Source organism: Vipera ursinii (genome assembly GCF_947247035.1).
Source record: "Vipera ursinii genome assembly, chromosome: 1".
NCBI lineage: Eukaryota > Metazoa > Chordata > Lepidosauria > Squamata > Viperidae > Vipera > Vipera ursinii.
In genome coordinates, this window is record NC_139512.1 from 155518999 (window position 1) to 155545777 (window position 26779).

At 41.3% G+C, this 26779-nt stretch overlaps 1 protein-coding gene across 1 annotated transcript in view; it reads right to left on the reverse strand.

Moving 5' to 3' along the window:
* The window catches only part of LRP2 (LDL receptor related protein 2), a gene marked incomplete at both ends in the record, with an annotated part of 164913 nt that extends 148108 nt beyond the window's left edge, over window positions 1–16805 (reverse strand). Inside the window, 2 exon segments of the mRNA XM_083365355.1 lie at window positions 16480–16736; window positions 16738–16805. Of these exon segments, the coding sequence (XP_083221481.1) occupies window positions 16480–16736; window positions 16738–16805 (325 nt within the window).
* Between the last annotated feature and the right edge of the window lie 9974 nt (window positions 16806–26779).

Sequence of the window (26779 nt, forward strand, 5' to 3'; positions counted from 1 at the left end):
TTTTGCTCAGTCAAACAAGAGGGACAAAAAGAATAAAAACTTACACACTATTTTCTGAGAACTGATTCTCCTTTCTTTCCCGCCCTCAAATATTTACCATTCTAATTCAACAATGAATTTTCTACAATTGTCAAAACAGGTGGAAAAAACATGTTTGGCAAAAATTTGTGTCATATTTCATAATCAAGTTTTTTCATTCTCTAAGGTAAAGGTAAAGGTTCCCTTGCACATGCGTGCTAGTCGTTTCCGACTCTAGGGGCCGGTGCTCATCTCCATTTCAAAGCCGAAGAGCCAGAGCTTGTCCGAGGACGTCTCCGTGGTCATGTGGCCGGCATGACTAGACGCCAAAGGCGCACGGAATGCTGTTACCTTCCCACCGTAGTGGTCCCTATTTTTCTACTTGCATTTTTACATGCTTTCGAACTGCTAGGTTAGCAGAAGCTGGGATGAGTAACAGGCGCTCACTCTGCTACGCGGTACTCGGGATTCGACCCGCCAAACTGCTGACCTTCTGATCGACAAGCTCAGCGTCCTAACCCACTGAGCCACCGCGTCATTCTCTATACTCATTCAAAGTATTTCTAAGCCCCAACTCAAATTCTTGTATAGTACATGACAGGCAAACTGATGCATCGATTATTTTGCTGGCTATATTCTGTAATTAAAAAAATGCTACATACCCAAACAATATAAAGATTGCAAGGTTGAAGTTCACAAAGACTGACAGAAATAGAATCCATGATATACTGTAATAAGAACGTTGCTGAAATCAGTCTGTCAATTACAGTTCATAAATTTCTGTATCACGATTAAATATCCAGAGCTGGGCACGGGGAAAAAATATAGATAGAACAAACCGTAATGAATTTCATTTTAATTATATTTTTATTACTATATCGTGTGTGATTTTTAGTTACACTAAATATTAGAATGTAGTCCTTCCACTTTGTGGGGCCTCAGGGCTGCAGCCAAGGAATTCAAGGCAGCTCTGAAACTCTCAAATGTGCATTTCTACTCTGACCAATCTACAGCAATACATGGCACAGCCAACTAAAAGCAAAGATGAAGATGAACCAACAACTGATTGGGCAAGCCACAATTGTTTTCTTCAACTACTGTTCTCCTGGCTTATAAACCAGCCATAAATTAGGGTGACAACTAAGTTCACTTAGCTGTTTTACCTACCCTCTAATTCTATGAATCCACCTGGTTCACTGATGGTAATAAATCAATGATAAAGAAACTGCAAAGGACATTTACTAACTGTGGTCAAGTGTGGTAAAGCATGATTTATCACAGGAGACAGAAACCTAGACTCTCTCCATACTCCTGTACCCTCTTTGTCCTCTTCTCTTAAGACTAGGAGGAGGAATTCGGAAATTAGTCACATTTTTTTTTATTACATGCAAATATTATTTTGCTAGTAAATGTATTATTATCAGTTACTAATCTTCGCTACAATTTATTTGGTTAAAAAATAAAAATCATTAGGCATGAACTGGACTGGTTTCTGCAAACTACTGTTGTGATTCAGGGTCAGCCTGTGGGTTCGGCAGTTGGGTCGGACGACTCAGAGGAGGAGGGGGGTGTTGAAGACCTTGCTGAGGGGGTTGAAGATCTTGCTGATAATAGCCCTCAGCCAGACCCCTCCCACTTGGTCACCACGGAGACCCAGCTGTGTGAGCCTGACAGTGTAGATGAAGATGACCCACAGCTGGCCCTGTTCAAGGACGTCCGACGCAGGAGGCAGTCAATCAGGAGTAAACAGAGGAAGGCAATGGGGCTTCTCGGAAGGAGGCAGAGAGAAGCTACGCCCTGAACTCTATATAAGGGGAATGTCTGGGAGGGCTGGTTTGCTGAAGGCAACCGCTCGGATGGTTCATGTTTCTTAAAGCTCCTGTTTCTTGGTTCGTGTCTTGTTTGTTTTTGTAGCTATAAATTTGGCAGGCGTAATTCCAGCCTCTTGCCGGTTGTAAAGGGGTTGTCCCTGCCTTTTCTGCAGGGCCGGTAGCAGGCTGGTACAGAACAACTACAGATTATATGTTTTATACCAAATTAATTTGTTTCTTCTGGAAATAGCACAACCACAGTCCCTACCTCTTCTGTACCATTTTCCCCTAAAGGCAGATAGCATTCTCTGTCAATCAACACTTATTTCAAGCCTGACACAACTGCTTGTCACAGTCAGCCCCATCAGATACACCAGACCAGGAAATCAACTCCACTGGAAGACCAGAACTACACCTCTATTGAGATTAGCTACAATAACAGAACTGTGCAAATCTGATTAATGCTACAGGTCTCCCACCCTTCTTATACTCCAGGGAATCAGGGAGGTCTCTGTCTGATTGTCTCCAGTGAATCAGGGAGGTACTTTCAAACCTTATTTTTGCTTCCCAAGTTTTGAAGAATGCTTCAGCCACCTTTGCCTAGATCAGGGGTAGGCAACCTTGGCTCTTTTATGACTCGTGGACTTCAACTCCCAGAATTCCTGAGCCAGCATAGCTCAGCATGGAAACCTTTCCCTTTTCCCTCAGCATGGCTGGCTCAGGAATTCTGGGAGTTGAAGTCCACAAGTCATAAAAGAGCCAAGCTTGCCTACCCCTGGCCTAGATAACAGCTCTTGCACACATGTAGTCCTCGATTTACAATAGTTCACTTCGTGACTGTTTGAAGTTACAGCGGCACTGAGAAAAGTGACTTAGGACCATTGATCACACTTACAACCACTGCAGTATTACCATGATCACGTGATCAAAATTCAGACGCTTGGCAATTAAGTCATATTTATGACGGTTGCGGCGTCCCTGGGGTCATGTGATCACCTTTTGCGATCTTTTGAGAAACAAAATCAATGGGAAACCAGATTCTTAACCACTGTGTTGCTAATTTAACAACCACAGTGATTCACTTAACAACTGTGGCAAGAAAAGTCATAAAACTTCCCTCCGCCCAGTACGCTCCCACAGAGAGGGCCTCCTCAGGGTGCCACCGGTCAAAGAATGTCGACTGGTGGCCCCCAGGGGGAGGGCGTTCTCTGTGGGTGCGCCAGATTTATGGAACCATCTTCCGGTCGAGCTCCGGATGGCGCCTGACCTCCGCTCCTTCTGGCGCGATCTCAAAACTTACCTCTTCGAACAAGCTGGCCTGGCCTGATGGGATGGGGTTGGGTTTTATTAATGTGTTTTAACCTACTTTTTAATGTGTTTTAACTTATTCGTGGGCATTTTGTTTAATCTTTTTTAATTTTTGTATTTTGTTTTTTAATATGTACTGCCCTGTTCACCGCCCTGAGTCCTTCGGGAGAAGGGCGGTATACAAATTAAATAAATAAATAAATAAATAAATAAATAAATAATAAAATGGGACAAAATTCACTTAACTATCTCGCTTAGCAATGAAAATTTTGGGCTCAATTGTGGTCGTAAGTCAAGGACTACTTGTATTTCTATCAAAGTCATCTTCCTCAGTCACCTACAGTCACCTCTTTCACCAACAGAAAGGGTAGGGATCCAGGCTACAGATAGCCAAAAAACTCCAAAGAAGTTACCAGCTTAAACTCCTATTCGGCCAGTGTAGGAGTAGCTACAATGTTCAATGCTTGTACTTTAGCAATCCTATTACCAAACCTGTTACTCTCCAGTCGTTAAAAGTCACTTGATAGTGAGATGGATGGCATATAAATTTAATGAATGAATGAATATCACACTCTCATATTACCATCCTTCTTTGCCTGCTTAGAGATCTTCTGTCCTCAGTTCAAAGTAAAGTATATTACAACAACAGGGTAAACTGGAAATGGCTTCCAAAGGTGCCTTTTCCCAAGGCAACTGGACTTTCTTGTTTTTCTCTGAAGACATTTCGCTTCTCATCTAAGAAGCTTCTTCAGCTCTGACTGGATGGAGGGGAAAGCAACTCTGTGACAACCATGACCTGGATGAATGAGAATCTCCATAGACATCTGGAAATGGCTTGTTTTACTAGCTGGCAATGAAAAGGATAATAATCTTCACTGCCTCCTTGGAATACTCTTTAAAACCCAAGGTATCAGCCACAGATACAAAGTACAATTGGCAGCAGGAGCATTTGCCCAAAGCTTATCTATTCACCATTTTATTGCAAAATGATTATTCTGAAATAGAATCTTGTCTTCCTCAAGCAAATCAATAATATTTCCTAAAATGCAATCGAGGTAAATTGTTAATGGTATGTGAAAATGAATCTCTCCATTTTGATTATCTTTTAAGATCCAAGCAGGATGGACTTTATTCTGGGTTCAACTGATTTTTATAGAAGGAACAGTGCATTTGAGTATGGTACATTGTCAATACTTTTGTTTTCTGTAAAAATTGCCTTAAGAGAAACCGGAATAAGGGCTTTCAGTTCTAAAGCACACATGACTGGGTTCAATCCATATTCGTCTAAACTCTGATCAATCACCTCAGAACATAAGGAAAAAAGTAATGGAAAGAATATTACTGATGCTTTTGTACATACTGTAGTTAGGGTCAATCTATCGATCTCACTATGGAAAGAGATGCATAATAAAAAGGCACCTTGTTGCTAACCTGAAAGCGGAAAGCAAAGAAGCGCAATATCTGAATAGCTTACAGCAGACATGTCAAACACAAGGCCCGGGGGCCAGATCCGGCCCGTGAAGTAGTTCCATGTGGCCTGGAAACAGTGAGGGAACGGCCCCCTCTGCCTTGGCCCTGGCCCAGAGACCCTCCTGCTGCCAGAGACCCTCAGATCTGTCCCACTCCTGCCCAGGCCCCCATAGGCACCCTTGATGCGAATGATATAGAGCTGGCCACGCCCACCCAGTAGGCCATATGCACTCTAACCATGCCTACCCAGTAGGCCACGCCCACCCAGGCCATACCCACCCGGCCCCCTGAGGGCAACTGCAATGCTGATGCGGCCCTCAATGAAATTGAGTTTGACACCCCTGGCTTACAGGAAATGTACCAATATCTAAGATATTAGAAGTCCTGCCAGTAATGTTCCGACAACTACACCGTTATTTTTCACTACTGAATGCAATAGTTTAAAAGGCAATATAGTGTTCCACCAGGTTGTAAAAAAGATGTCTGAAGAATTGGCTCACACAGATTAACGTATAGTGCTAATGAAAATATGCACCCACATTCAAAAGTAGTCTGCTAAGTCACTAAATTAGTTTAATGTCATATTAGAATGACAAATACATTTAACTGTAAACAACCTGAATGAATCATCACATTGAAGTAATCATTTCAACTCGCATTTTTTTACAAAGAGATAACAGTATTCCATCATTGTTTCCACTGGTTTGCTTAATCAGCAAACTAATTAAGAATGTACATTATTGTATCTCTTATAATTAAGACACTACAGATAGTAAGCATCGTTTTCAGGTTGGTCCCTCCACAGAAAAAGCTGTTGTTGATAAATATTGCCTATGAATTTATTCAAGTGATGGAAATGTTCATCTTCTGACTTTAGACATGCCCTACAACTAGATGGTGCTGGAGCACATGTAGGGCAACACTTTTACACTGAAACAGTTAAAAGGGAATTTATTTAAACACACACACACACACACACAAATGTAAATCCAGAAAGAAGCAGCAAGTACAATTACTCTTCTTTCCTTATTTCCATTCTGCATTGTTTGAGACATCAGGTCTTCAGATTTGCCTGCCCTCCAAGCATTAGTGTTTTCTTACAACAGATATGGTTGCTCTCTTAGTGTGATATCTATTTATCCCTAGGACTTTCAACATATATTTATGAAAGTTATTTTCATTTAAGTAAAATGACTTTACAGCTGAACTTGTCTGTGCTTGTAGAAGAGTTATACCTTAATTAAAAATGGCTTTCTGAACACTTTTGATAACATTGTAAAAGACTTGCCTTAATTCTTATCATTTTTAAGAAAACCGAATAGCACTGATCTTTCAGTCTCTAATCCATTTTAAGGACAGTGAAACCAAAAGAGTGATTCTGAATTACCTCGGAAATATGTGAGCACAATTAGTATTATCATGTTTCCATTTAGATGATGTACTATTCATGTTGCATATAATGGTACATTTCTTATTAATATAATCAGTGCTTTTTTTGTCATAGAACGCACCGGAACAGAGTTCCGGCACCTTTTTTCGACGAGCATAGCAGGTCGGTAGCAAAATCATTAAAACGGTGCATGCAGGCTGCTTGTGTGTCAAGTCCAATGCATGCGTACTTCGTCTGTGATGGTTGTGATGGTGCTGCTCAGCTTGTGGCACTGCTTGGCTTGTGACTGGTCATGTGGTCACATGCCGAGTGCTTACTGCGGGCGGCGACCATTATGTTTTGTTACACAACTGGTGTGTGTGGGTGTGTGTACAGTGATTGACTACGTGTGAAAGGTAAGTAATTTCTTTATTTTAAAAAATTGTTGGTGAATTGAAAATCTTTTTGTAATTTTTAGTGTAAAATTTACTATGAACATTTGTCTTAAATACGATAAATTAATGTTAAGAACTGAATATATATTTTTTAATAAAAAAAATCAACAAGATGTGAGTTCCGGCACCATTTTTCTTACAAAAAAAGCACTGAATATAATACTGATTATATTAAATATAATAATTTAATATGATACTTGGATTCATTTTTCAGTGAAATAGTAGAAAACACTAGTACAGGGCTTTTCAACCAGTGGTACGGGTACCACCTGTGGTACATTGGTACCTGGCAGGTGGTACGCGACCATCCTAGAAAAGTGGTAGTGGAGGAGGGGAATGAGCTGAACTAGTGGCAGCATCGCACAAGCCTGAGCGAGAGATGGCTGGAGCTGCAGGGCTGTCAGGGCTCACTGGAAGCGCCAGGATCAGCGCTTCTTCTGGGCTGTCAGGGCTCAGTGGAAGCACCAGGATCAGCACCAGGCTCCAGCTATAGCTCGGTGCTGATCCCAGTGCTTCCGCTGAGCCCAGAAGCGCCAATCAGCTGGAATGTTGCAATATCTCCAGGGTCTTCTGATTTACATTGAGATGCTTGGCAACTGATTCATATTTATGACGGTCACAGTGTCCCAGGGTCATGTGAAGTGACCAAAACCTGCTGCAACCACCCAGCAGATGGGGGGGATAAAAACCAAACACCACCCCACCCCACCCCCGCTGCCAATCCTCAACAGAAATGCTCACAACAATGAAAACCTCGGACAGGAGGAAGAGCGCCGCCAGGCAGGCAGGCGTCTTGTTCGGCTGTGGCTTGGGGGGCACTTTTTTCAGTGCCACTGTAACTTTGAACAGTCACTAAGCGAACTGTTGTAAGTCGAGGACTACCTGTACTTCATCACTTATTTTCCTTTTTTGGGGGGTGTCATCAAGTTTTTGACACCTTGTTAGGCGACTGGTGATACTCAGATGTTGCCATATCCTAAAAGTGGTACAATGGGTGAAAAGGTTGAAAAGCCCTGCACTAGTAGGTAAGTAAAGTGGAAAGCAAGTACGCAGGCAACCTGCTTGCTTTGCTATGTACAGTATCAATTTTTGACATCACTGGAACAGAAAAAGGAATTTGGATGAAAAAGTATTTGGATGAAAAATATTCTTTTAAAATGTTTAAAAACAGAAAAGATTTTAACATTATTTTCTCCCAATAAAAGGTAAAGGTAAAGGTTCCCCCGCACATCCATGCTAGTCGTTTCCAACTCTAGGGGCCAGTGCTCATCTCCGTTTCAAAGCCGAAGAGCCAGCGCTTGTCCGAGGACGTCTCCGTGGTCATGTGGCCAGCATGACTAGGTGCCAAAGGCGCACAGAACGCTGTTACCTTCCCACCATAGTGGTCCCTATTTTTCTACTTGCATTTTTACGTGCTTTCGAACTGCTAGGTTGGCAGAAGCTGGGACAAGTAACAGGTGCTCACTCTGTTACGCGGCACTCGGGATTCGACCCACCAAACTGCCAACCTACCGATTGACAAGCTCAGCATCCTAACCCACTGAGCCACCACGCCCCTTTTTCCCCCCAATACATAGGCTTAATTATTTATCCTTGGGGAAAATATAGTAAAAGTAAAGAAATGAAAAAGTGCTGCTAAGATTTCAAAATAGAAAAATAGTATTTAAAACTTCTATTTTGCTATTTAAAAGTAGAAAACCACCATTTGTATTAAAATATGTTCCAAAGCACACATGGTTTAACATAGTCTATGTTAGTTTATTTTATAACTAATTCATGTTATATTGCTTATCTGGAAATAAGTACCAATGAATACTATTGAACTTAATTCTGGGGCTAAGTTGTACATTTTAATACATTATACTGACAAAGATGATATTGCCAAGTTATAGAATCTGATCCAGGGACCCGCAGCAATCCCTCCTTGGATATTCACATAGATGGGCAATATTCAGTCAGAGAAATAAGCTGAAGCTGATTGCAGCTTTCAGAGCCCATCATAGTAGTCTAATCACATGGTGATGTTCTCAGCCACTCATTAAAAATTTCTCAGTTGATGAAGGTTTTAAACTAATATTTAACTTAATCTCTCTCTCCTTGCAGTTATTATGGGTGCCCTAATTTATTCAAGACCTATGTGTTATTTCCAATATAGTACTGAATTTGCTTTGTCAATTAATTCAATGGGATATCACACATATTTAAGAAATTCACATGTGCATGGTAGTCCATGAAAAAGTCTGATTAAAGAGGCTGACCTGTACAATGTGTCAAAGACCTTCTGAAGCATTACATGTCTTTTACCACCGAATTACCAGGTTGAGTATGATTTAACTTAACTAAAAAAGTCTAATGAGATATAAACTGGTTTTCATTAAAGGGACAACCTATACATTATTTACTTTGAATTTTCTATTATTATTCAGAAAAACACTCACTTGAGAGTTAACTGTAAAAGCTTGGGCCACCATCAGCTTTTAATCATATTGAAAACTGAAATTGATAAATTCATTACTCTAATGGCAGAAAAAATGTTGCTGAGTATTTTTCTCCGTTCATCCACCCTCATACCACTGTGAAATAGGTAGCAGACTTGCTTCACAAATTTTGAGAAGTTCTATCTCAACTCTCTCAATTCTGGTGAGAGAGAAGTTTCCTGAGGATGGGTTCCAGCATGAGTCCAAAAAGCTCGGAAGACTAAACCTTTCATCCTAGTGTAGTGACCAACCCAGATTGGATCCTGCAACATTATCCTCGGACATGTATATTTGCCTTTCATTTCTTCACAAAACTCAAAGTTGGACCACTGCAATATCTGCTTTAGATTTTGTGCCCTCAGTCTATATTCTAAGAATGAGGTTTGTATGTAAACTTGATTTTAAAAACTCAAAATTCTAAAATTTTCTTTTGGTTAATCTTACATGAAGCTGTCAGCTGAGGTAACCAAATCAGTAAGGGTCAAATTCTGAAAACTCTTCCTCAGTCTACTGCAGGTTTAGACCTATGTTACACAAAAGAAAAAGATACTGCAGTAACAAGTCTTTCAGAACAATACAATATTAGCCTAAGAAGCCAGAAGTGGGCAGGGGGCAAGGAGGAAAAATAAAACTTTAACCAGCATTCTCATTTACCCTCTCCATTTAAATAACTGTTTTCTAATTTCATGCAGAAACCAAGAAAGATAAATTTGGATTAAAGTGAAATTTTGTGTCTCAGATTTCTAGGTAGCTCAATATAAAACAACATGGCCCTTTTTCATTAATGCACTTGAAGCTCTAACTAGATCACATATCTACCCTAGCTTAACACTGCAATCCTTTCAGAAAGATGCACAATTGAGTTCAATGAGGTATCAAAGTAAGTAAGTCAAGGGATGCAAAGACTCCACAAATATCTGCTTGTCTTTAGTTTAATAATTCACTGCCACTGTAACCATCGGTAAAGAGGAATTTAAGTCTAATCTAGTGTCATCTAGTTTCTGCTTTCAACAATTAACTGAAATACTGTCTTCTTGTCCTATTCTCCACTTTAGGTGATTATTTAGCAAATTCCTAATATACTTCACTGCCTGGGACATAAAAAGGGGTAAATTATTAAAGGAAGATTAAGGAAGGTACAAAAATCAAGTGCTGTTTTATCTTTTTTTTAAAAAAAGTATTGTTAACTAAAACTTAATTCATTGTTCACTTATAAAGAAACGTCTAACTTGCTTCTTCAATCTTGAAAAAATAAAATGAAGATAACGAAAACCCTTTCCTTTACTTAGTTCCAGAAGGATCTGTGCCTGTTATTAAGATCTATTAATATTCTAAAAATACAAATTAAAACATTAAAGATTTACTAACAAAAGTATTTGTAACATGTTAATATAAATAACTGAACACATTGCTATATGATGTGATATATAACTGGAATAAAGTGAGTGCAAAATTTCAGTAAAAACAAAATGGTTAAAAATACCTTTAGTGGTAAAAATAAAGGATACGTTTAACAGTTTTCCCTTTAAATGAAAGATTAAAACCCTATTAAAACCCTATAATATAATCACTGTTTCTGAAATATAATTTTCCCAAGAAAAAAAGGATACAACCTACAAACCCTATGTGAAATAGTGTCCTTTTATTTTATTTTATTTTGTTTCACTCAATCACGTGTGATTATAGGAGAATGCCTGGCCAGTTTTCTTGGCAAGGTTTTCAGAAATGATTTGCCATTGCTTTTTTCCCAGGACTGAGAGAAAGTGACTGGCCCAAGGTCAGTCAGATGGTTTTGTGCCCAAGACAGGACTACAAGTCATGGTCTCCCACTTTCTAGCCTGAAGCCTCAAAGGTTACACCAAACTGGGTCTTGTCTTTTTACTACTATATGTTATAAATGTGTTTCCCATAACGTAGAAAAGCCAAATGCAAGAAAATATATTGACTTCCTTGAATATAGAGGGAAATCATTTCTTGCTCTGCAAATAAGCATTGGAATATAGAACCTGACTGTAATTGTAGTTTCTATTTATAACTCTAATTGATTTCCTGACGTCTATTGTACTACGTATAATACAGAGAACACAATTTCAATAATGGGGACTATAAGTCAAGAATATTAGACTGTGATAACATCTGAGCACCTCTGGGTCTAACATTCTGCTTAGTTTTAATTCACAAATTATTCTGAGTAAGGATGAGCACACACAGGGTGCACAAAATGTTCAGTATTTTTTGCTTCCTCAACTTCTATCTTCCATGACTTTGTTTTTAATCTGAAATATATAACAGCATTAATCATCAGGATTCTCAAGAAGGAATTTCATTAGACCTTCAAAATGTTCTACTGTATCTTCTTCAACTATGCACACCATACTGATCTTTTGAACAATGCTCCATATTAGGGTAAGTGATGTTATGCAGAGTGCGGAAAAGGAATAAGAAACAGTAAAGTGAAGAAATTAAAAGTAAGAGATTAAAAACAGTCAAAAGAAAAGAAAAGATAATCAGTTTATATCCACACCATTCACTATACTTCTTTCTATCTTTCTATACATCAGCGGTCCCCGGGGCTTTGAGTCATTTGGAACTGAGCCATGGATGTGGCGGGCAAGTGCAATTCAGCAGGTGAGCATATGCACAGCGCTTGCACAAATCGAGGTGCACACATGTGTGCTTGCTCACCGTTCACATCCCTTCTCCCCACTGGTCCGCAAAGCCAGAAAGGTTGGGGAACTCTGCTATACAAACACATTTGCTTCCACCAGGTTCATCAACCAATCCATACTCTCCCTGTTCTTTATATTTCTTGCTTGTTTTGAAAATCTCATCAACTTGGTGGAGCAAGTGGGCTAATGCCTCCTTAAGTAACACCAGCTGCCTGCAATTAGTGCAGGTTCGAGTCCCACCAGGCTCAAGGTTGACTCAGCCTTCCATCCTTCCGAGGTAGGTAAAATGAGGACCCAGATTGTTGGAGGCAATAAGCTGACTTTGTAATAATGCCGCTTGGGGTGTGTGTGAAAGCCCAGCAGGCATATACATAGAATGAAGGCTACTGCTAAGCTTGTAAGCCGCCCTGAGTCTTCGGAGAAGGGCGGGATATAAATGGAATTAAAAAAAAAACTCCACCCAACTACAAATTTCATAGTCTTCTCTTTCCTCTGAATCTATTCTATATTTGTTTTGAAACTCAATCCTCATTCATTCCGCTTATACAATCCAAACATCTTATTTATTACAATTTTTCTCAATCTAATTTATTATACGGTCTGTTTGGGAGTATAAAGTGCAGGAAAGCTCTTTCCAGGAAGAATGGAATAAAATTTTAATAGTACCATTCCTTTTACCATTATAAACAGGCTCCACTTCCTCCCCCCCCCCCCCACACACACACACTGTTGTTCTGTGCTCTCTATCCATTCTTTTCTCCTTTTTTTTGGTAATCATATAGTTGTATTTCCCATTGTCTTCTTTTTCATTGTTTATTTTATTGTTCTATTATCTTACTTTTGTTCTGTTTACTCTTTCATTTCTTCCTTTTTATTGTTCTAAGCCACCTAGAATAGCCCCACAGTGAGGTAAGTGGCAAATAAATTTAACAGATAAATTGATAATGGCACTATTCCACAAAAATATCTATTAATTTGGAAAAATGAAGCTACTTAAGGTTAAGGCACTGGCTACTACCATAGTCTGCAACTTAGTCAAATTCCTGTTGGAACATGGCAATAGTCTAGTCAAATCCAAGGTACAAAGATAACTATCAAAAGCAATTTAATGTAAGATTTAATTATAATGGAAAAGTATCTGCTGGCTGAAAAAACAGCTGGCATTGGAAAAAGAGGTGGCATAATAGATCACTGCAGATGGGGACTGTAGCCAAGAAATTAAAAGATGTTTGCTCCTTGGGAGGAAAGCCATGGCAAATCTAGACAGCACACTAAAAAGCAGAGACATCACCCTGCCAACAAAAGTTCGTATAGTCAAGGCTATGGTCTTCCCAGTTGCAATTTATGGCTGTGAAAGTTGGACCATAAGAAAGGCCGAGCGCCAAAGAATTGAGGCCTTTGAACTATGGTGCTGGAGAAGACTCCTGCGAGTCCCTTGGACTGCAAGGCGATCAAACCGGTCAGTCCTAGAGGAGATCAACCCTGACTGCTCTTTAGAAGGCCAGATCCTGAAGTTGAAACTCAAATACTTTGGCCACCTAATGAGAAGGAAGGACTCACTGGAGAAGAGCCTAATGCTGGGAAAGATTGAGGGCAAGAGAAGAACGGGACGACAGAGAATGAGGTGGCTGGATGGAGTCACCTCATGATTTGCGTGAGCATCCAAACTTTTCAGAAAAAAGCCCATAGAGAAGTGATGATGAACCAATACAGAAAACCATCTAATCTAATTCAATTTAAAATTGAAAGCACCGTTCTTTCATCTCTTGCTTCTCCAGTGTGACTCATTTGCAAGATTATCTTCTTCCGTAAATGATATGCAATGAATTGGTGGGGAAACAACTTTTAAAAAACAACTTTTAGTCATTAAATTACAACAATTCATTTAGTGACCGTTTGAAGATACAACGGCACTAAAAAAGTGACCTATGACCCTTTTTCACACTTATGACCATTGCAGCACTCCCATGGTCATAGCATATGATCAAAATTGCCAAAATGCTTGGCAGCTGACTCATATTTATGACGGTTGCAGTGTCCTGGGATTACATGATCCCCTTTTATATACTTTCCAACAAGCAAAGTCAATGGGAAAGCCAGATTCACTTAACGACCGTGATACTAATTTAACTGTAGTGATTCACTTAACAAATGTAGCAAGAAAGGTCACAAAATGGGGCAAAACTCACTTAACAAATGTCTCACTTAGCAACAGTTTGGGTTCAAATTTGGTCATAAATCGAGGACTACCTGTAAAAAGGAAGCACATTATCACTATTACATACATGACTCACTACAGAACAGTGACATCTGACACAAGTATGTACAGCAGGGATGTCAAACTTTTTTACCACTGCCAGTAATGGGGTGGGTGCGGTTTCAATATGAAACTCGGGCCGGCAGTACAGTATACTGCATCATTTGTATGATGGTACCTTGGCATATAGCCTCTCATTTCCCCCCCCCCCATTCTGAAGACATCCATGAAAACCCTAAATCTTTCAAGTGCCACAACTTTTTGCATGTGCTGCAAATTATTAACATGACCACCTTTAGGAACCTGTTTCAAGGATCCCCAAGAATTCCAAAGCTGGCAATCTCCACCTAAATAACAATTGTGAAAAGAATCTGAACCCTGATTTCATACCCTAGTGAAAATAATATCCACATCCATTCATTACACTATGGTGATTATGAACCACAAATTGAATAAGCTATGATTAATTGGATTCTCACAGCACATGAAGGCAAAACAAAAGAGTCCTACTGACAGCAGGGCACGTGCACACAATCAGGAACTGCAAATAATAATAATAATAATAATAATAATAATAATAATAATAATAATAATAATAATAATAATAATAATAATAATAATAATAATAATAAATTGTTTTCTAACTGTTCAGCCACAGATTTTGAAGGGTCTCTTAATATGTTTCAGCTTTCAGTACCTGCTTAACTCAGTTCCGTGGTCAGCAAAAGGGGGCTGCCAGCAGAACTCGCAATATAATTACTAGAATCCTCCTAAGGAGATTATGCCAAGACTGGAGCAAAAGAAAGCAGATTAACCTTTTGAATGCATCCACACACCAGCACTACCCCCATCCCAGGCCTATATGTGTGCCCCAGGAAATTTGCTCTTTCTCCTAATCTGATCCAACAATAGGGCTTTCATTCGCTGTGGGTAATTATTGTTGTGTTTGGGTGTGACAAGAAGAGGGGGGGGGGAAGGGAGGCACTACAAGGTGGAAATAAGGCCGCGCAGCTTCTCCATCCTCCACAACTAGGATCGTGGGCCCAGATTGTCGGGGGCAATACGGCTTGACTCTGTAAACCGCTTAAGAGAGGGCTGCAAAGCACCGCGAAGCGGTATACAAGTGTAAGGGCGGGCGACGAGGAGAAACCAAGCGGAACCAGTCACGTGGTGCCCGCGTTGCCTAGCAACAGCAAAGCTAAGAGGGGAAAAAATAAGTTTCCGCCTTCCCCTTCCAATCTGCCTCAGTCTGGTCGAGGGGAGAAGGAGGGCCGGGCGGGAGGTGAAACTCGGGGAGTCGTCGGAAAGGAGTTCTTCTGAAAACCCTCAGGGCCGCCCGTTAGTTAGCCTTATGGCCATAGGCAAGCATCTCTTTTCAAGCCAAACGTGCCTGTCCACAGCGAGGGGCTAATCCGGAGGAAGCCTCGTTGGGGGACTTTGTGGCAAATGAAAACACTCTCTCTCTCCCTCTCTCTCTCCCTCCCTCCCTCCCTCTCTCTCTCTCTCCCCCCCTCTCTCTCTCTCTCCCTCCCTCTCTCTCTCTCTCCCTCCCTCTCCCTCCCTCCCTCTCTCCCTCCCTCCCTCACTCTCTCTCTCTCTCTCTCTCCCTCCCTCCCTCTCCCTCCCTCTCCCTCCCTCACTCTCTCTCTCCCTCCCTCCCTCACTCTCTCTCTCTCTCTCTCCCTCCCTCTCTCTCCCTCCCTCCCTCTCTCTCTCTCCCTCCCTCCCTCTCTCTCTCTCTCTCTCTCCTTCCCCGCCCGTCAGGCGCACCAGACGCTATTCCTCCCTAAGCCAAGGGGAAACGGCGGGGTGGGGCGAGAACAGCACAGGCAATGAATGGCTACTAAAGATGCGCCTCCAGCTCGGTTCCGCCGGGCTGCTTTGCGAGCGCCTCGGAAGTTGCGGCGGGCTGTCAAAAGAACCGGGAGAAACTCCGCGGCCCGCTCCGAAAACGGGTCAAGGGGCGGTCGAGAGTCGGGTGGGGAAAAGCGGCCGGCAAAAGCCAGGCGCATTTCCCTTGGCACCGCCGTTTTCCCTTGAAGCCTCCCTCTCTCCCTCTGAACTGGCCTGAACGAGGGGAACCGCTTGTTAAATCCTATAGCGGATAATAGCCTAGCGCAGGGGTCTTCAAACTTGGCCCTTTGATGATTTGTGGACTTCGATTCCCAGAATTCCTCAGCCAGGCATGCCTGGCTGAGGAATTCTGGGAGTTGAAGTCCACAAGTCATCAAAGGGCCAAGTTTGAAGACCCCTGGCCTAGAGCTAAAAAGCCCTTTTCCCCCTCTGAGCCTTTCCACGTCCAGTCTGGGAATAAAATCTTTCCTCGGGAAGGTGACCCGGTACATTTCAACTTCGTTGGATTCGGCGGGAGTTAACCGAGCGGACCTGCGGAAGTCTGGGGTGGTAGCCGTTTCTTCGCTCCCTTTGGATCTCCCCCGTTCCTCCCTCAGCTTTTTTCCAAGGGAGAGCCCTCGTGCAATTCCCGCTGCCCGGGCAGCACGGGCCCTGTGGACCAGGGAGTCATGGGAGCTGTAGTCCAGAGCGTCTGGAAGACGTTCGGGCTTGCTCTGAATCGGGACGTTAAGCCCAGTTCTTCTCTTCTGGGTCCCCGGAGGAGCAGAAGCTGAGTTTGGGGGGGGGCTTACCTTGGCAGCTGGCTTTTAATAGGCAGGCAGCGAGTAAGATGAGCAGTTTGCAAGCAGCTGCTCGCCCTCCGTCCATGCGCTGCCGCGCTGCCATCTGAGATGCTCCGATCTCCCAGCGCTTTTGCTGGGCTGACTTAGCTGAGGAAAGCGCGCTTCTCTTTCCTCTCTCTCTCTCTCTCTTTTTTTTCTTCCCCTCCTTTCCCGGTCCCGCTAGTAGTTGCAGAAGTAAGGAGCGCTCGTCAGCTGAAACATCGCTTCTTCCCTACTCTCCCACCCTCCAGACATTGCAGAAAGCTCTTTATACCCGGCGGCCCCGGAACTAGCATGAAACATTGTTCCAACCCCTGGTAGATGGGGCAAGAGTTGCCACTCCTTCTACACTTTGCAAGGGGGCGGTGAAGGCGTGGGGGGGGGGGGAGAGGATACTTGCAAACAAAACTTTAAACCACTTCATGCCGCACGGCTGCCTTGGAGAGGAGCTGAACAAAGCTTCAGGCTGAAGGCAGGGAGGTTTGATTTAAAATAAAACAATGACTGTAAAAAGTTCGACTCAAATGGGGATGTTTTGAACCGGTATATGGGTTGTTTCAAGGCAAGGGCTTCCCACTCTTAGGAAAATTTAAAAAAAGAGGACTTTTTCAGCTTTAACCTGTAGTTACCATGTAGAGATTGTTTTTTTAAAAAAAAAAAAACAAACAAACCATGGACTGTTGTGGAAAATATTTTATCTAAAATTATGCGCTTGGAATATTTGAACACTTAAATCCAATAGCATATGGGAATCTAGCATGTGAATACAAATGCATGCTTTCCCGTTTAGCTTGCTCTTGCAGTTAAAAAAATGTATTCCCACAAGCTGGCTTACACAATTCTAGATCTATTATTCATGTCTGCCCCCCCTGCAACGTCATATTTATAGCTCTTCTCCCCTGCCCTTCCAAACTTGATAAAATCTTGGTCCTTTCCTGGGCAAACTGGAAATTATTAGTACGAAACACCTCAGGGGAGAGTAACTAAACAAAGAATTAAATAGCATACAGTAATTAAAGGTTTATAATGCTCTGTGCAGAATAGTTATAGTCTCTTGTGCTTAGGTCTGTGGTGGGCAAAAGGGGAATTGGATTTAGTGGTCATTTCAGGTGATTTGCAGAATAATTCTCAATTATACAACAATAGTAGTAATTTAATGGACATACATTTAAATCCTGATGAACATTTGAAATTAAGAAAGATGGAATTGTAGAGGATGTAAGGAAGGAGCACAAACTCCATTTAGTTTTAATATTCGGTATTCCAAACTCCTGATTTCATTTTTCTTCAGCTCCAGGTATTTCTCTTATTCCAGGCACCGCTACTCCAGACTCATATTTCAAAATCATGCTCCCATTGACAGATTGGATTCAAAATATAATCTCTCATCAGTATTGTTCCTTCTTTTTCTCTAGAGGAAAAACAGAAATGAATCAGTGGCGTAAAAGATTGTCCAGACAACTACAGCAGCACAGCCAATTTTTATGAGTAAAAATGGAGCAGTTTAAAATGTTGGGTATTACCTCAGGAGAAAATAGAAATATAACACATGTGGGGGAGGAATAGTATTTTAAATGTCCCCATTGTTGATTCCCATGGAACTGCCCATTTGAAATACAATATAACAGAATCATTGGTATTTCCAAATATTCTAGCACTGAATCCAAGTACTATAGAAATAATAATAATAAAAACAATTGCAATTACTAACCTTACTCAAGTTCTGTGAACGCTCTATGCTGAAGAGTTTTCAACATAGCTTTTCTCCCAATGTCAAATTATAAAGTTCAGAACATCGAAGAAAACTGAATGAAAGGAAGTTCAGACTTGACAGGAAGAGCTACTTCATTGCAGAGAACAAAATTAAGGTTTGTCATTTTTGGTAATAATTATGGGGAGTCTGTGCTCCCTCCAGGCACAGAAGCAGACGATGCATCCTGGTTTCTCAGTATTTGATCACTGTATACCATACTTGATGGTCGGGGAGCAGAACTTATGTATACCATTGAGCTATATATCCCATCTATCTGCTTTTTTCTCCTATCTCATATAGTTTTGTAGAAAAGTGCTATGGAGGGTGGTTGGTGTCATATGTTAAGAAGCAAGGGGCAGAGCAATAGGAAGATGCTGTTGACAGGCAGAGGTGCAAGAAGGAAGTATAGCTACAACTTCAGGGCAGTCCTGAATAGCTAAATTATTTGGCTGCTTGCACCCCATTGCCTTTGGATCACAACTAGCGTTGTGGGAAGCTCTCCGTTCTTAGATGCAGAACTTTTACTTAGCGTAATTGGTGTCATTATTTTGAGATGCCATAAGACATGAAACTGTTATCTTACTTGCTCTGTGATGATGAATTCACACATAAAATAGCTGCTCCAGTATCTACACCACCCACACAATAAATATATGCATTCAAAACTGCACCTTTTGTTTAAGTATTATTCCTATGGTGTTCTTTTTTCCCCTATAATTATATATTTTAATATAAAAAACCTACAGGACACCATTGCCTTTTTAACCCAGTCTACCATACTAGTTTTGTGTGGTAGTGAGGGAAACATCTGTAAACGCAGTCCTGAGCTCTTCAGAGAAAAGACAGGCAATAAATGCAAAAGGCAAAAACCACATTTGAGAAGTCGAATCCAAAGGCATAATATTTTATTGTGCAGCTTAGATATTTAGCTTTCCTAGATATTCAGCTTTCCATGTAAGGCAATTTGCAAGCTGCTGGAGCTTTCAAAAAAAATGCCTAGAACTACCAGCTCTTTGAGTTACATTTCTGCTTCCATTGCCAAAAAAAATGCATGATTTTACATCTAGGTTGCAGATGCTCCTCTCAACAGGTATAAATTTGGGGTATATGGATATTATTGAAACCATCGCTATCCCTTCTGCGCTGCAAGAGTCTATAGACCAAGGGAGGCAAAATTATATCTACAGTATTTGAAAGTAAGGCAGGACTGTTGATTGTGTACTAGGAGACCAGCTTTTTCAGCCCCTCCACTTTTATTTTTCCCCCCCTCCTCCCTTACTAGATCACTCAAGGACTCTAATCTCCAAAATGTTTCCATTAAGGCAAGGAGGAGGAAAAAGCAGAAGGACAAAAACACAAGTGTCTGCAGGTTTGTTAGAGTTGTGATTTATGCAGGTTCAGGGTTGCTTGGGGTATGGTACGACACAGCACCGGGGTCAAGCCACAAGAAACTCTGGGGGCAGATCAGAATATTCAATGAGCTTCCTGGCACCTTTGAATCACAAAGAAGGGATAAGATCTCTCCATCACAAGATCCAGAGACATGGAGATTGGAGGAGGGGGAGGAAGGGAAGAGGAGGGAGGGAGAGACTTTTCCAGGCTCTCGGCCTGCCGGCCTGTCTGCCTGCCTCCATGCGCTGTGGGTGAACAGGGCTTGAAACATTCCTTTCTGCACGGAAGGGCTTTTCCTATTGTTGTTTGCTTTGTGGTTCAGTGGAATTCTTGTCGGGGGTTTCACAGCAAGTCCCAGGCAGCAAGCTGGCCGAATGAAACCAGCTGCTCGTGGAGAAGAAGGGATTGAGGGGGGGGCGGGGTGGGTGGAGGAGGTCTCCCTTCTTTAATCCCAAGCAAAAGGAAGGGGGTAGGAATTTAGGGAAGGCCGCTGATCTCCATCGCCCCAATAGAAAACAGAGGCGCTGTTGCTTATTGGCTGCTTACACAGAAGCTGCAAGCGAGCTAGCATGGCCAGCTGAGGCCTAGACACAATACTGCAACACCCCATTTCACTCAAGCAACTGGGTCCCAAAGGAAGCTGCAAGGTTTCTACTCGGGCGACCCAAAAGTCTGAAGATGCAATAGAAAAAAAATCATCCGCATCTCGTTAACAGCTTAGCTTGATCTCTACAAAATTGTGCCAGTTTTTCTTAGAAGGAAGCTAGAATGTGGAATGTGGAATGCCACTTCCCAAATTTTGAAATGGGGAGTATCACCTATTTTGAACTCAGTTTTCCTATGATACCTGAAGAATATCTTTTACAAATCTAAAAATAAATAAATTGGGGGTGACTTCAACAAAGATACATTGAAAGTGACATATGAAAATCAAATAATGGTGCAATGTTGACCCTTTTTACTTTTGCATTATCTTTTAAATAGATAAATATATTTTATTTATTTATTTAAAAGATGCATATGATTGCACAGATAACCTCTTAAAGGAATTGTGAGGAGCCTGTCTCCTTTCTCAGCTATGAGCATTTCTCAAAAGTAGTCAGTTTCATGCTCATTCAGTATACCACTTTAAGAAAACATGATTGGTTTCCGGTATCTGTACAATGCTTAAACCACAATTTGCCTAACTATGGTTAATTGCATGAGCCACAGTAGCTGGGTTCACATATACTGCATCAATAAACAAAAAAGCACAGTAGGGTATAACACGCTGTGTTGCTTCAAACTTTCTTATAAAACATATATTCCAAATTATATTTAAAAGCCAAGTATTGGCTATATGATTACTTAGGATTGTAATCTTTATTTTAGCCTAGAAAAGTTGGATATTATAAAAGAACTTTGGTTCTTTTCCCAGCATTTCAGCTTGAATACCTGTTCATATTCAACAGCATTGTGAACATTAAGATGTTCAGGGTATTGATGAGAAGTTTGTGTTTGCTAAGACTCTGACCTCAGTCAATATTATCATTCAGGCTAGGAAAGGAAACGATACTCTTGGTAATTTAAGAAGATATGCCACAATTGCATTTGTTTGCTTGGATTAGAGAATGTTTGTCTATTCACTTAAAAAACCAGAAAAGTTGTTAGTGGCTTCCTGCTCAAAATAGTCCATTGCACAAGTTGCTGGTAAATCAAATACATGACCCAGCCACTCAGGTTAAAAATGTGAATTTGGACCAGAGTTCAGTTTTTTGTTGTCTCAAAGTGTGGCAAACCCTTTAGGTTAATGTATGTCAAAATTGAGAAAGGATCAGTAATTAAAGAGGGGCAAAGCATGTCAGAAAGTTAAAACTAAAATGGTAAAATAATTATTAGTAGCCTCTAGCAGTTTTGTTGACAACTGGTCTCAGAAAATGAAAGACAATACCATTTAATTTTTTTATTACAAAGACTTAAAATAGCTATTTTGAAAGAGTAAAAATTGGGCTGTGTTAATACTTCAGCAGCTTGGTCATGTAATAGGAATTGTAAAATGTAACATTCCAGTTAAATATAGTATAGTGTATATGCATTTAGCTAAATATGATACATGAACCTAGTGTTTCTGGTTTAAAAATATTATCATTATGTGTGAACCAGCCTGCTGCACCTTGTTTTACAAATAAATCATTGTTCACTGAAGTACAATGCAATTTCAGTCAATAATTAGTTAATGAGTTAGCCTCCTACTTTATCTCTTTGGTGAGGTAATCAGAATTTGCCTCAAAAAATTATTGTTGGTTTCATCTAAACGTTGCAAACTATAATTCCAGTAACCCTTCTCCTCTCCTGATTTCCTAAGTCTACAATTGCTATAATTCCCAACTATTAACTATGCATTAGTTCTTAATTTAGAATGTCATAATTTATTCTCAAATAAAATAAATAGTATATTTGTTCGCTGAATGTTGATCTACTTAACAAGATACAAAGACATTTAATACAGTATAGGTTTGTTACATGGTTAGAATGACTATACAGCAGGGGTGTCAAACTCAATTTCATTGACGGCCGCATCAGCATTGCGGTTACCCTCAAGGGGCCAGGTGGGTATGGCCAGGGTGGGCATGGCCTACTGGGTGGGCGTGGCTAGAGTGCGTATGGCCTACTGGGTGGGCGTAGCCAGCTCTACATAGTTTTTATCAAGGGTGCCTATGGTTGGCCTGGGCAGGAGTGGGACAGATCTGAGGGTCTCTGGCAGAAGGAGGGTCTCTGGGTCAGGGCCAAGGCAGTGTGGGCCGTTCCCTCCTTGTTTCCAGGATGGCTTCGCGGGCCGCATGAAACCACTTCACGGGCCGAATCCGGCCCCCGGGCCTTGTGTTTGACACGTCTGCTATACAGCAAAACCAGTGTCAAAATCTTGTTCTCAATAAGGATAATATATATTTCTCCTGTTACAAACTTAATAGATCCTTTAATAGACAGACAAGCACCCATTGAGATGATGCCACAAATTAGGGTCCTGAAATTATGACTGATCCATAAATATATATGCAATATTAGTTTGTCCAAAACGTATTGCCCTGCAGCACATGTTTATAGAACTGTATTGATAAGAGCATATCAGATTCAGTCCCCCGACCTCTGTTATACAGAATAATGGTATCACAATAGTCATGATCAATTTAAAAACGATGGAAATGATTATCCTTGCAGTACAAAGAAAAGCGGTCCTGCAAAGGTAAAATTATTGAGCACTTAATAGGTCACGTTATAGAGTCAGTAGGCTATTCAATGTACAGTGTAGATGGAATGATGGAGCATTGGGAAGCAACTCAATTCATGGACCTAATCAAAGGATATTGGCCCTAGAGAGGCACTTCCCATCTTTCTCTTTTAGGAGAGCATGTACGGACTGAAAGTTGAAAACTAATCTCCCCTTTGGGGAGCAAAACATCATGTATTCCTGGATTTCATTTTAGATGAGATATACTGACATGGGCCGAATTTTCATCCTAAATTTACGGTAAATCTCATCCCACATTTGGTTCAAGTTAGGAAATCCTAACTTTGCACTGTCAGTCATATCTACCCCTTCAGTGTAAATCAGGCATGTCCAACCTTTTGGCTTGCCTGAGCTGCATTGAATAAAGAGGAATTGTCCCGGGCCACTATAAAATATATAGGTGTGTGTGTGTGTGTGTGTGTGTGTGTAAGCTATTTCATGTGCTCCCCCCCCTCAAAAAAAAGGGGGAATAAGGAGTTTTTCCTGTCACAGGAAAAGGAAGGATCCTGTCCAGAACTGGCTTAGAACCAGGTAAATAGCATTCCAGTCTCCAGGAATATAAGACTGGAGATCCAAAAATATTTAGCAGTCTTGGAACTAGTGTCAGCCAGTTGTAACTACCATGTTTGGATTAATCATATAAGCTTTGTAAACCTTCTGTACCTTATGTGTGTACATGTGTGAGTATTCCTGGTTAGGAAAACCAGTACCTGAAATAGAAGAAAATGACAATTGACATCTGCAGTGTTTTATTTATTTACATGTGTGCACATCCACTCACCTGCATGTACACACACATAAGCACTCGCATTTCTTTTAAATCAGGATTCTTGTTCTGACAGTGAGTCCACACCGGCTACCCAGGTAAACAGTTTGCCACTTTCATTTTCCTGAATAAACCAGCACAAAAAAGGGATTTTCACTGGAATGAAGTGGATGGTGACAGCACTACCAAGTAAGCTTTCCCTCGGAAGCTGTGGGAAAGTTGTGACTGGTGGATTGAGAGACTCCATTCATGGGATCTGTGGGGACAATACCCCATAACCCAGACATGCCTGTGCTTTGGTCATTACAAACATTTACAGTCTGAAGTATTTACCAAAAAAGACAATCCTTTCAATTAGATAAAAGTAATTGTGTTCAGGTTGGAGAAGACCGATCCCATAGAGCAGGGGTGTCAAACTCAATTTCACTGAGGGCCGCATCAGCATTGCGGTTGCCCTCAGGGGGTCGGGTGGGTGTGGCCTGGGTGGGTGTGGCCTACTGGGTGGGTGGGCGTGGCTAGAGTGTGTATGGCCTACTGGGTGGGCGTGGCCAGCTCTACATTGTTCGCATCAAGGGTGCCTATGGGGGCCTGGGCAGGAGTGGGACAGATCTGAGGGTCTCTGGCAGAAGGAGGGTCTCTGGGCCAGGGCCAAGGCAGTGGGGGCCGTTCCCTCACTGTTTCCAGGATGGCTTTGCGAGCCGCATGAAACCACTTCGTGGGCCGGATCCGGGCCCCGGGCCTTGTGTTTGACATGTCTGCCATAGAGTGTAAGGAGACTAACAACAGCTTCCCTAAATTTGAATGTGCCCCTGGGCAGAGATTGTGAGTAACAAAATCATGTTTTACGGAGTGAAATCTAATTCAAAGAGGGGAAAAAAGAATTATAGCTAGGGAAAGATATGGGAAAGTGACACCAGAAAGCAAAAACAAAACCAGCCAAAGTCCTCCTAAGGATTTAGAGAGCAAAGGTGATAGAACAAAGAGAAACAGTGGCATACAGACATCAAGGCAGAGGAGATGGCTGTCTTGGGCACACAGGCACAGAAGCTCCCCAGCCAGACCTTTAGTCTTTAAAAACAAAATGCCGCTGAGTACAATCTGCTGCAAAGTTGTCACGCAGTCCTAGAGGAATTACACCCTTGTCTAAAGCAGCACAACATATGGGCAGAATGCACACGATCTAAGCCAGTGTTCTTCAAACTTGGCAACCTAAAAATGTGTAGACTTCAACTCCCAGAATTCCTCAGCCAGCATGAGAACATCTTCAGGTTGCCAAGGTTGGAAAATGGTGACTAAGGGCAAACACTGTTGTGTGTGCAAGCACCAGAATACACCTATTCCCAGGGCTTTTTTTTGTCATAGAACGCTCAGAATGGAGTTCCGGCACCTTTTTTGGATGGAACCTTATAGGGTAGGCAAGGCAGGTTGTATAACATGTGTGAGTTCCAGCACCTTTTTCTTTTACAAAAAAAGCACTGCCTATTCCCCCAAATCAAGCCACCTGCTGTTTAACCAAACACTAATGCTAGCTTGGGGAATCCAGCTATGCATGCCTTGCACTCCAGAGAACTCTGCCTACAGTACTGAAGCTTAAGATACAGACAGTTATCTGTTAGTACTGTATAACAGCAAAGCCTCTTCAGACCACAGATATAAACATATACATCCCACTCTTTGAACATTCCTTTGTGCAATAAGACAGCTGTATACTAAGCATTATAGCTTTTACTCCCATTCTACCACAGCTGATGCCTAGTGAGACTGGTACGATTGTAAAGCTATCCACCTGTATCAGCAGTCATAACCCAGCTGGTATTCATCAAGCCTGATCTGGCTGTAAAGCTCATGGGAAAGGTGTTCAGTTTAGCAACCTGAAGTATTTATGTGACTGGAAGTGCTGGAAGTATTTACATGGGCTGAGTAACTGGCATCAATACATTTAAATCGTGGTTGTAGGAAGTGATTCCTGAGTTTAAAGGCATCCTTGGGACAGTCAAGGGAGTCAAATAATTAAAGCAACATTATGCTGTTGCAATGCAAGCCTGCTAATGTTATATGTGCATCAGGGTGTCAAATAGGCATACAAAAGGGGAGAGCTTGCACCACTGAATGAAGAGATTGAGCTAGTGCTCAATTCACTTTGCATTCCCAGTTTGTGTTTTCACCAAGGGAACCAACACTGTTAATGAGTCATTGCTTCTGGCTGGGGCATCATAAATAGAGATGGATCTTGAAGCAAAACAGGATTAGGCCTGCCACTTTGAGTTGTTTGTAAAAATAATAAAGGTGGGATCCAAATAAAATATGTACCTTTTTGTGGCTGACAGCTACACTTGACCTCAAATGGGATCGTAGCAAAAAAAAGTGAGGGTGGTTAGGATAAAAGCTAAATCTGATTTGATAAAATTAAATAAATTTTTATATCTTAATCCTTAACCTGCCCAGAATAGTACCACCAACCTTGCCACGAGATTGTTACAGTAGATCAAAGAAATCTTCCGGTTGTGCATCTTTTTCTGAGGGATACTATTTAAGGTGGCCAGTTCTGGTTTCTGTACCAGCAGTTTGGTGTAAACACTTTTTTGACCTTTCTGAAGCCATCCTTGATTACCACAAGGTAGAGGAGATAACGGCACTTATTTATCTGAAGGCTTTCTTGTTTTATTGGGAATGCAACCAGTTTCATAGAACTTACTGGCTGGGGTTTTTTTTAAGACACAGTCTGATAACACTGAGCATTCTATTTATCAACAGATAGTGGGGTCATCTTTTCCTTAACGGATTACATTTTGTGGTATTTAAGAGAAGAGAACCTCTTTCTTTCATGCTTATCATATCAAGATGAGGAACCTGCTGATGAATAGAATAGAATTCTTACCATTAAAAATGAAATGTCAAGGAGGCAATAGATCCCTTCTCTACTAAACTATATTTACATAGCCACAATTTCATTAGCCTTTCTAAAGTTGGTTTTGTTTTTGTTTAAATGCCTTGGTGTTATATAGCATCTCTTAAAACTAGTAACTATTCTCAGTGGAAAGCTTGATTAGTTTTGTCAACCCTACAACTTCAAACCATGGAATACAAATCC